This window comes from Oxyura jamaicensis, chromosome 1 (assembly GCF_011077185.1).
Source record: "Oxyura jamaicensis isolate SHBP4307 breed ruddy duck chromosome 1, BPBGC_Ojam_1.0, whole genome shotgun sequence".
Classification (NCBI taxonomy): Eukaryota; Metazoa; Chordata; class Aves; order Anseriformes; family Anatidae; genus Oxyura; species Oxyura jamaicensis.
In genome coordinates, this window is record NC_048893.1 from 55949014 (window position 1) to 55961025 (window position 12012).

General features: G+C 38.8%; 1 protein-coding gene across 1 annotated transcript in view; it reads right to left on the reverse strand.

Annotated features, from left to right (window-relative positions):
• CRY1 (cryptochrome circadian regulator 1) overlaps positions 1-12012 on the reverse strand; it is a 36021-nt gene that overhangs the window by 7387 nt on the left and 16622 nt on the right. The window contains exons 2-7 of the mRNA XM_035340816.1: positions 8921-9029; positions 5162-5304; positions 3689-3873; positions 2320-2408; positions 1567-1707; positions 1152-1463 (exon numbers count right to left, since the gene is read on the reverse strand). Coding sequence (XP_035196707.1) covers positions 1152-1463; positions 1567-1707; positions 2320-2408; positions 3689-3873; positions 5162-5304; positions 8921-9029 — 979 coding nt within the window. The remainder of the gene's footprint in view (positions 1-1151; positions 1464-1566; positions 1708-2319; positions 2409-3688; positions 3874-5161; positions 5305-8920; positions 9030-12012) is intronic.

Sequence of the window (12012 nt, forward strand, 5' to 3'; positions counted from 1 at the left end):
TTTTTTTTTTTTTTTTTTTTTTTTTTTTTTTTTTTTTTTTAAGTAAGCAACCTATAACATAAGATCTTCAGCTGAACGCTGAATGTTAGCACACAACTATTCCACTAGATGCTGCCATGTAATAAGACTTTGGGAATAACATTTCCTTGGAAAGCCAGATTAAGTTTTGCTAGCTAGGGACATATTAACTAAACATCCTTCCACTGCACAAGTCTGCCCCCCCAAACATCTGCATTATTTCAAGAGCAAGAAAAAGTTGGCACTCATCTGTAATACAGTTTTCTCATTTGGCTGAATTACCTATGCATGTTTATCTTCAATGTCTGTATCTAGGAACTGCAGGAGTAAAATTCCTAAGACAGCTTACGTTGTTGTGTAACCGAGACTTATTTATTTTAAATGAAACATGTTTACTTGCAGCAGATCTGTTAAGCAAGGTGAAATTTCATAAGATTACGTACATACATAAATGTGAAGTTAAAATCCTGATAGCAAGTAAATTATTTTTTAAACTTCAAAAACAAAGAACTATTTTGTATTATTATCATTTAGTAAAAAAAAAAAAAATGCCATCCTTCTAAAAATGTAAAACTGATTCAAATGCTAAGATGAAATGACTCCATCCTTTTCTTCAGAAGACTGACATTTGCACTTTGAACTTCAACATCTCCTGGACACTTACATGGAAATTAACCGCACTGAAACTACAATGAAATCACTTGCCTATACTTAAACTTCTAACATTAGGTGAATGGCCAGAAGTATCTGAAAGGACACTCAGCTATTATTTTTACCCCTTTAATTCATGTGTTCTTCCTTGGCAGGGAAGCAAACAAGATGTGAACAGAAACTGCGCATGCAATACAACTGGAAAGAAGTTGCAGTTACAGGAGTAAGCCATACTTACTTGTCAGGACTTCGGAAGAAATCTCAAATTTAGAAGAATTGCAGACCTATTCTGATTGCACAAAAAACTCTAATATAAGGGTGTACTCAGTAGGCAAAAACTTCTTTGCCACTGGTTTGATCAGAACTGATTAATTTTGTCCGCAGTTTAAGGCTTCATATTCAGCTTAGTGATTTTGTGGATATCATTACTGTATAGTGTATCTGAGGCTTCAATGTTAAAATTCAAGAAAGAGAAACAATACCTTCATTCCTTCTTCCCAGCTAATCCAGAGGTCACCTCGAGTCAAAAAGCATGCCACAGCATGCCGCGCTAAATGGTGAATCCAGCCTTCTTGACGAAGCTGCGTCATAATTGCATCAATCCAAGGAAAACCTGTCCTGCCTTCTGCCCACTTGGCCAAAGCCTCGGGATTTTTATCCCATGGAATTTGAACACAGATAGGATTCCCCTCCATTTTATCAAACCGTGGATTGTTAGTCGCCGCTGTGTAGAAAAATTCACGCCATAACAGCTGGCCATAGAGGGAGAGGGGAGGGGAGCTGTTCTTTTTTACCTGAAGATCAGCATTAAAAAGGAAAACATTTTATTAGGAGAAGGTAAGGAAAAAATAAATCAATAAATCTATGAATGTGTAGTTGTCCATGTAGAAATCATACCTTTTTGTACAGGTCCGTTAGCTTGAAATAAAAGAGACGACAAGACAAACAGCCAAAGCGGAGGTAGGGACTAAGCCCAGTAGGGCTTGCCAGAAGGGAATTTGCATTCATTCGTGGTCTTTCAAAGTTTGCCACCCAAGCCTTAAAAAATAAAAAAAATAAAAAAGGAAAAAAAAATACGCCAATCAGTCTAAAGAGTAGGTAGCAAAAAGCCATCATGAAGAGAGAAATTATACACTGCTTATAAAAGAATTCAGACACTGGACAGATTATCACATTATATTAGATCAAAGATAAAGCAATCAAACATTCAAGGGGTTCCTCTTGAATGAGTTGAACCTCTAGAAGATAATTCACCCCAATGCAGAAGACATGAGCCGTTTCCCAGAACTACCTATCCCTTCTTTAAATATAAAGAAAACCAAGCCAAGATAACTAACAGTACATTAGATGTCAGAGGAATCCCCTTTCAAAAGAGCTATGTTTCAGGTAAAGTAACTTCCAAAGAAAAAGTGGTTCAATTTTTCAAAATACGAAATAACAGACTTTCTCCGAAATTTAAATCAAGAGACGACTTACTTTTTAAAACTATGAAACAGCAACTTGATTTGCATTAGTATGTAAAGGCCTTGAGTACAGGTTTGCTTTTGTTTGTTTGTTTTTTAAACAACTTGCCCAATTCCTTTTACATTTCATTGCAAAGGGCAACTATGTTTTCCAGGTATGTCATATTTGCAATGATTTGAAACATACCTTTCGTTCTAAATGTCTTTCCAGTCGTGTGAGAGCTTCTGTTTCTCCCCCAGGCCATACTGCAGAAGGCAGACCATCTGTGTCAAAACCTGAAAAACAAATTAAAACAATGAAATTCCTTGTTTGCCTCTACTGCAGGGCAATAAAATTCTAGCATATTGATACTCGGTGACATTTTATTATACCTTGAGAATAGCCTTAAGTTGGACATGTGGCAAAGTACAAGTTTTGTAACAGTACGCCATCAAGTCCTATCAAAGCCCATTCAACATCTCTAACTTGCAGAAAAAGGCAGTTTTTATATTCCATTATCAAGCTTAATACTGAATTACCTTTTTTTAATTCCACTTTTGTTTGGGCACAAAGAAATAAAACTTTCTTTCATTTTCCAAATTACTTTTACATTTCCAGCACTGCAATATGTGGGCTAAACCACAAGTTTCACTTTCTTGCATACTACTAAGGAGCAAGAATTGTTATCATGATTTACAGAATGCTTGAAAACTTTTTGCATTGCATTAAAAGCAGGCACGCTATCTTCAGAACTAATACACTTGTTTCATTAAACCTGGACATAAACATGGATTGGGATTATGGTAAATTTGATGATAAATAAGTCCTTCTGTTGCAGAAGAAAGATGAAAAGGTAAGACTTTTTTCCCCTCTTTTCCCCTTCCAAAGACTGTTCACCAGGTACATGTGATAACATGTCCGCATACAGTTTAGTGAGACGTTCCTTTCTTAAAAAGGGTTTACAAGCAAGGTCTGTTGTAAGGGAATTCAAACGGACTAGACAGAGCTGCAAGAGCATAGCCAAAATCTGTCTGGACACTTTTGTTAGGGATTTGGTAGTCATACCACATTTGTTTGCTTTTCAAGTGGGGAGCTGATAGGAAATGAAAACATTATAGCTTAGTAGTATTTCTTAAAATTTACGGAAACAAGAGATTTTTTAGAAGCTTTTAAATTACATGCTTTATTGTGATCTTTTTTGGCTTTATAAGACAAGAGCTGTAACTGTAAAGGGTCAAACCAGTGACACAAAGCACAAGGATACCAAATACATTTAATACCAAGTGAAGTATTAAAGATTATCAGTATGTTGATGATGATTTGGTATCATCAGAATGGCTATGCTGCAGGAAGCTAAGCAGTACCTAGTTTACTTTGATTTATCTGATATACCATTAAAAAGCAACGCTTAAGATGTAAAGAGCTCGTTATCCCTTTCTTTGTTCTATTTGTATGTCATAATTAGCATCAGTTTAACAATTAACCATAAACAGACCCTCTCTCATATGGTTATTTCTAAGTATGACGCTTTCAGTGGTAGATTACATCTTTCTTGTCGCACAGTCTCCAGACATACCTAGCTCTTCAAGTGATGGGACACCGTATTTCTCGTCATGGTCATCAGAAACTGGAGTAGTACATTTTTCCATTACTTCGGGGGTTATGGTCTCCACTGGCATCTCCAGCGGTTCCATTCTACTAATTAGAGTCTGGAATCGCTTGTAAGTAAGAGGCGGCTGTCCTCCGTTTAATTCTATGATTCTGGAATTAAAAAAAAAAAAAAAAAAAAAAAAAGGAAAGAAAAAGAGGTATATCAAACAACTGCATATTACAATGCATTGTAAAAATATATACATTTATATAATTTATATAAATTTATTGCACAAATTGTATAAAATATATACACCTATACACATGTGGAGAAGAAATATTTTTATCTGCCTCTAGCATGCTGTAAAGAACAACAGATACACGTGGTAATTCAGACAGTTTCAACCTTAACTTTCCACCACCCTTTTCCCCTCCAACAGGGAGACATATAAATAAACCCTTAATAACCAAATCAATTATTTGTAACTCCTGGGTTGAGGAAAGTCCCTCTGTAATGGATACAGACAGCTTGAGGCAACGAAAACAGAGCAGATGAAAGACCACAGCTACATAGGTGGGTTGGGTGCATCTTTATAAAGATTATGCTATTTGCATAAAAATGTATTTTTCTATTCTGGTATTGAAAACAGAGCAGTTTGCATATTCTGCTTTGTCAATCTTTAAATACATCTGCAATTTTGGAAACAAGAAAGCTTCAGGTGTGAGGGGAGAGGGCATTGGGGGAGAGGGAGAATTTTCAACTTAAAAACAGTGGAAGAATTCCCTGTCCTCTCCTATGTCTAGCTGCCTCTCATACACGTGGCTTCTAACAGATTCAAACTGGCATCTACCACAATAAATTGCTCAATGTTAAGAGAAGCCAAGTCATACTTTTGAACAGTTTGCAGATTATGTTTCTATAATGGGGAGCTAATACTAATCCATTTAAATAGATCTCTGGAAAACTATAAACAACACATTAGGTAATGCAACACAGGGATATCACACAACCCCCAACTAGTTATCGGATACGTAACTGAGAGGAAACAGTTCTTCAAAAATTAAGAACTTGCTGCTAACTTGCGTACAAGCAAGTGACAAAGACAGAACAATCTAAACTAACAAAATAACTAACTAAACAAAAGCAGACACCAGTTGTGAGAAGTTAAAGGTATATGAAGCACTTCACTCTGAAGTCGGATAATTAACCGTTATTTTCAAAATAACCCCAAAATCAAAACTGCAATTCAGTTTTCTGCATCAATTTTGGAGTTCCAAAACTCTGCTCATTACGTAATAAAATTTGCATGGACAGATGAATGGATAAGAGAAACATAAAACTAATTTGTAGCCTTCCTAACCACAAAGCACTCTGCACAGAAAGTAACACACACTAAGCAAATACTGCATAAAAGTCATACCTTTTTTCTTTATAAGACCAGAGATAATGGTAACTTACTTGTCTAGGTCATATAGTGTATGAGAAATTCGAACAATGACCTCCACTCCAGCTTCACTAGCCAGCTTCTTAATTGCTGCATCTCTCTCCTTCCCAAATGGTTCAGAGTCATATTCAATTGAAAGTTTTGCAATGTTCCATTCCTGAAACACAAAATAAATACATGGTCCTTCAGCAAGTCAGCTGCTTGATGAAGGGGGAGGGAAAGGAGAATGGGAAGGACAGGATGCAACACAGCTACCCTCTGGGGATAGCTGGCAGAAATACACAGAGGCACAAAATAGATTTAAACACCCAAACTCACGAAAATAAAGCCAAACATTTTGGCATCTGGATAGGAATCATGCACAAAGAAGCCTCTATTGATCCATCCCATTACACTTCTATGAAAGTTACGAAAGCTCAGCTCTGAATTCAGGATCCATATACATTAAGAGGCATAACAGAAGGGAAATATGACACGGGCTGCCTTCTGGACATTTTCCTGCAACAGTACATTGCTCTGCAGAAAAGCTTTTCACATGTGCCTGTCAGCTTTAACAGCAGAGCTGAAGTTTTTGGAGAAACTAATTCAGAGGTAACCAGATTCTTCCCAGAAAAAGGGGAGTGCAGTGGAGCAGCAACTACTTCCCCCCATCTCCAAAACCAGACACCACCATACATTTTCCCTTCTTCCAAGTCCCCAAGCTCCACCAACCAGAAAGGAAAGTCTTCCAATTCTCAATTAAAGTTCAGACATCTATCTCTTAAAAAGAGGATGCCATCAAGTCTAACATCCTTGATGTCACAGGCCATTTAATTTTACCCACAGATGCCGATACCAAGCCAGCAGTAACAGATGAGGGAAAAGAACTGAAGGAAGGCTTCACTAGTGACTGTGGTTTATTGTAACAGCAGGAAACTGGTAAGGTGATAATGCACAAATGATCCTAGAAAGCCACCCTGCCAATCAAACTCAGAGAAACACTTTTCTAATCCTAGACCTCTTAATCAGATGATTTAAACCTACCAGCCAGAGTATTTCAGACAACTGGATTTACACCAAAGAGACAAGGGTACTCGACGCTGCTCACCCAGGGTGCTGCTTCACTTCTGGACCCTCTAGCTCTCTCCTAGATGAGGCCCAGGTACAATCCTGGTGGTCTATCCAACCACCCTACGGAGTGCTTGGCTCCTTCCACCCCAAAGTCTGCCAACAATGACCCAGCAGGCCCTGAACCCTTTAGCAACCTCCCACACCTTTACGCAACATTCATTTTTCATTTTGTTGTGTAAAACCACTATCCGACCATTTGCAGCATTTTTTCCCTGACTTTCTTTCTTTCTTCTGGCACATTGAAAAGGAAGCCATGAAAATTGTGTCCAGGGAGCAGAGCCACATCACACAAGGAGCCAAGGAACTTTGACACAAGTGTGATGTGATATGATCACACCCAGATCACGTTAGCATGAGCCAGGCACTTAAACCAAGGACACAAGTCACTCTGCGTGTACTGCCCTGCATGATGGATGCTTTTAGCAACACTGATACATTTAAAGAATTACAGATTGACCCAATTCTGTTTTCTTCATCAAGCCAGCCCCAAAGCACCAAAGATACAAAACAGGCTGGGACAAATTGAAGAGAATAACGCAAGAACCAACTAAAATTTGACTGGTTCAAATTAACCAACAGGTACGAAGAAGGTGTCTGCTACTAATGGAAGTTGCATCTCTGCAGTCAGATGGAACCACCTTTCTCAAGTTACTTTAACAAAATAAATCGAAAATAATTTTGCAAAGACCTGCAAAAAATCACTGGTAAAAATACTGTCTCTTTGCACATCTCCAGAAGATGACAAGCTACTGCTGCTATCAGCAGCACTATTAGCTAGTACTGCTGAAAACAGATGACGCTGAATTCAGAGACGTAAGGGGTGCAAAGCTCCACTGAGGAGCTAAGTGGGTGGGAAAGACAAAAGCAAACAATTATTTATCTCTATGAAAAGTCCTCGGAGTCCTTGAGGTCTTTTGCAAAGATAAATTTAGATCAGTGCTCTGTCTTTTGAACGAATTGTTCTTCAGCCTGTGAAGAGGAGAGATCTATCAAGAAACAACTGTGAAATATTCATCCCCCACACAGAAACCAGCATCTATGCTGGGAATTCTGACACAAGGGTTTACAGAAGTTCCACCACGTCCTACCATTATTTGCTTGAAGTTATCCTCTTTCAGGCAAAAAAAAAAAATCTGTGTGTGTTCTTTGCACAATGAGGAAACTTACATACAATAAGGACAATTCTTGGCAATTTGAGGAACCAGAAGACAAACAGATGTGAACATTCTTTGAATACTATTTGTATGGCAAGTTGTTCTCATTTCCTTCTCAGCAGTTAAATAATGTTCTGAAAACGCAGCACTCTGATGCCATTAAGCATAGAAAAACAGCCTGGTAAAAAGACCTAAAACAGCAGCTGTCAAAGTGGCCACTGAACAACGTAAGTAAACTTCTCATCGGTGTCTCAAACTTAGAAGCTACACACAAAGCATCAAGATCTTTGTCCCTAATAAATTCAGTCAAATAAAATATGTCAATAAGGTACCACCTTGACCACCTTGAATATCCAGGTGCTGCTGCAAGCAGCAACTAACATCCCAATGCTCCTGCAAGTAGTTCTTCACTGAGTGGAAACCAGCAAAGAGCAGCTAGAGTATCAGGCAGGTAGCACAATTAAAGGATGAGAGTGAAGACCATTTATTTATTTAGTTAGTTAGTTTTAATAGCTTGGTGTTGCTGACTTGAGAATTAAACTTACCAAGTAGATGGTCTCTTTGGAAAAAAAAACAGTATTTGCTTTTCTCCTCAACTCAGTCATCCCTTAAAGCTTTGAAAAACAATTTGCAAAATGTTCATTTTTACTATCCCATTATAGTATTGTTATCTCAGATACACTATTATCCAGGTAAGATGAATTAATATCAGTAGCAATCCTTCAGTTTTAACTTGTTCAGTAGTAAGACCCTTTCCTGCATAAGCCTAAAACTTCTTTAATTGTAAATTGCTTTTTGATACTATTAAATAGTCTGTGAAGAACAGGCATCTGACCAAATTAAAGTTGAGAATTTTCAATTAAGTTCAACTTCACCATTCTCTACACCAAGAGCAACTGCAAGTTACGTATACTCTTCTTCAGAAAAATGCTCAGCCAAATACATAGAAAGTAGGCAAGAACAATGCTTACAAATTGAACAGACAACACTGCCAATTTTTTTAAAAAGTAAGCCTATTACCACAAATTTATTGAACCACTTTTAATTGCCAAAAAGTAACCACACCAGAGAACTGGCCTAAATAAAGCACAGCTCTTACAGGTCAGCCTTTGAAGCTGTATTCATGTGCACAAAACTACGTTTCTGTATTTTAAAGGAAGCTTGGAAAGGAAAACTTGGTAATATTTAGCACCTACAGTTAGGAATCCATTAGAAATTAGTTGTATTTCTGGAGAGAAAAAGAACAAAAACTGTGAGGTCTAAGAGGAAGCCAGTGTAGTTGGTGGTATGCACCTTAGAGGGGGTGCAAAATCCAAATATTAATAAAGACACCTGAAAGAGAAATTGCAGCAGTATGTTGAGTGTTTGCATAGATAGCAACTTGCATCGAGGCATGCTCATACAACAAATATTCCTAGCTGAAATGGGTTTAGCAGTTATATTTATAGACAAACCAACTGCAAGGTGAAAAAACCCTCTATGTTACTTGTGTGCATTTCTAGCATTTACCTTAAAAAGTCTGGGGAAAACATCTGCTGGCTGTCCACGAATAACAAAGAGGCGTGAATTCAGTTTCCGTAGATTGGCATCAAGATCCTCAAGACACTGAAGCAGAAACCTGCAAAGAAGTGGAAAGAAACATTTACTTTCTGAGGTAGACCAGACAATTTTACAATAGAAGAAGGGAACTATGAGGAACAACCCAACAAAGATTATTAGATCTTCACTATTTAATGCAGATTTTGGTGACGCATGCATGCACGTTCACATCCTAACTACACTTAGCTTGCAGTAGTCCAACAGCTTAAATATATCCAGTGGCATGTGATTCAAAGAACCCAAACTCATTTAAGTTTTTACTTCAACGCTATTCAGTTCTGGAATAGTCTAAAACATACTCGAGCCTTAACCAAAGCAAGAAGTGCCTTTTCACCCTAAAAAAAAAAAAAAAAAAGCACACCACAGCAAAAAAAAGCAGACAATCAAGCTGTTGGCATACTGCTATGAAACTTAATCCAAGGCCCCCTTACAACACAGCAGCCCAAACTGTTTCTAAAAACAGCATTGCCAGAGCACTAGATGGTCATGACTAACCCTTTGGCCTTCATTTCTAAAAATAGCCCTCTTTGTAACAAGGAGTGCCACACACGTTGGCTATAACTTCACCAGAATTTTTAACGAACAAACCAGCAAACAGAAAAGGAACAGGGAGGGAATGAGGTGCAAGTCTGCAAGTGTTCAAGGGGAACAGGCAGTTGCAGAAGGGATGTTGAGACAGGCTCATGTGCACAAAGAATTATTGGTGGGGTCAGTAACTGAAGGTAATGGCAGTGGAGGTTGTCTTGGGGAAGACCAAAAAAAAGTGGGGAGAAGGCGAAGAAACAGGAGAAGTCCACCTAGGAAGAGAGATGATGTGGGTGCCCAGGTGAGTGTCCTTACCCCAGACTCCTTGCTAGCATAGCAGGTGGTTCACCCACATTATTTCTACAGTAAAGGCAAAGTTTTCATCAGGAGCTGCTCAAACCCTCTGCTGGGCTTTCCTGCTTATAATGTTGGTGGTGTTCTCCAAAGCTTGAGCTGGCCAGGGCAGTCACTAAGCTCTGTGCACCCATGCCATCAGGTTCCCCACCACCAACCAAAAGCAACACCCAATGAGGGGAAGGAGGAGAGGCTCCTGCACCAGGGGTCACCACCCCTACCAAAGCAATGCTATGGACTGGGATGAAGCCAAAACACCTAATTCTCTCACTGTGCTAAATTTTGGATTGAAACAACAGCAGGGTAGTGAGACCATGGAGTAAACTATGCTGTATCTAAAAAACTTCTGCATATCTAGTCAGAAACCATGCAGTAGCCATTTCAGCACTACAACCAAACCTACAGTCATACCTGCTTCTATTAAAGAGAATTTGGGCCCTAAATTCATAGAGCAAAGTCACTTCCACATCAACTTGGTAAAGTACAGCTTCATTTATTTTTGTTTTAAACCTGAAATCACGGTCCTCGTTACTCTCACCCACCTCCATCTTGCTCCCAAGGGACAGGTGTGTTCAAAAAAAAAACTTCACAAATCACTCTCTATAGAGACAAACTGCAATAGCGTCCTAGATGACTTTGGAACAGTACAGCAAAGATTTGGTTTTGTTTATGTTAAGCTTCAAATCACAGAATAAAGGGAAAAGGTATTCAGAGAAACTGCTCATATGAAATGTTCATAACTATTCCAAAGCAAAAACTGGCCTCTCAGGAAATTATTAGTTTTTTCCTATCTGCATCTCAGTTCCCTTGATTTTCTCAGTGTTTTCCTCCTAACTGATCACAGCATACAACTTCTAGTCTGGACCTGGCACCAAATCCTATTCAAGAAGATTACATGCACTGACCCAGTCTTCAATTCACATCCAAAGTCCCTAAACTTGCCCTTAATACTGGTTAATCTCTATTTTGTTGGTTCCCCATGCGTCCTGTTACCTCTCAACTATCTCTTACCACACTCCTGCATTTCCATCTCCATAAAATATGTATTTAAAAAAAAACAATGGTCTAGACTCAAATTGTTAAATATACGTAGGCAGAGAGTGGGAGAGCTGAGGGGGGGCGTGGGGAAGAGCTTCACAAAACCAACCATCTCCCCCCAGCCGAACAAAAACAGAACAAAACCCAGCCGAATCCCAGCTTGGGCAATGACTGTCACTGAAAGCACATTGTTCAGAGATAAAAACCAAATTAAACCCTAGCGACCCTGTGGCATTTGCAGTAACAACAATGCAAAAGAACACTGCTTTTGAATTTCAGAACATGGATCGAGCTTACAACAAGTGATTACTCAGAATAAACCTGCCATTTATTAAGCCCATTTGAACCTTTCAGCTGGACCAGATGTGCCCAACAAGAAGTGCTGCAAATAATGGAACTCCTCAATTTCATTTTCACCATCTGGATTTGTGCAATACCGCATCTAAAGGCATTTTCTCATTAAAATGGGAACAAAATTTGTCCAAAAAAATCCTTCATACAGATTTGCCTTGCTCAGCTAGAAACGAGCCTTCTTAAACCACCACTTCTAGATAGAGCCACCACCAAGACATTCAGCTGAACCAGCAACTTGCCATAACCAAAGTGTTCACCTCCTCTTTCTCATGAGGACCTTGAAAACTTGCAGCACAGCAACTCGGTCAGATGCATGCTTATTACCAGCTAGTTTTAGCTGTATCCAGACAAAGCACATTGAACTTGAGGAAATTCTACCTTCCAGAATTCCTGCATTCCTCCAACATGTTAACATGTGCCTTTGGGAAAGGAGATTTTTAATCCTACTAACTCCCTGGGACAACTTCTGAATCCAGGACTTTCTCTCGTTTTGGCCTGGCATTACAATGCCTGTCTTATCAAGTTAATGAGCCATCTGTAACATACACACGTATGTCAGGGGAGGAGTAATAAGATATCCACAACATGCACACGTACCCCCCACACACTAAGCAAACTGATAGAAAAAGGATAAAATAGTAATTCTCAGAGTTCAGCGCCCCGTCACAGTGAATTATTACGTAATCCAGAAGAGAAGGGTGTTATAAAACTGGCTTTCCGAAGTTTCCCTT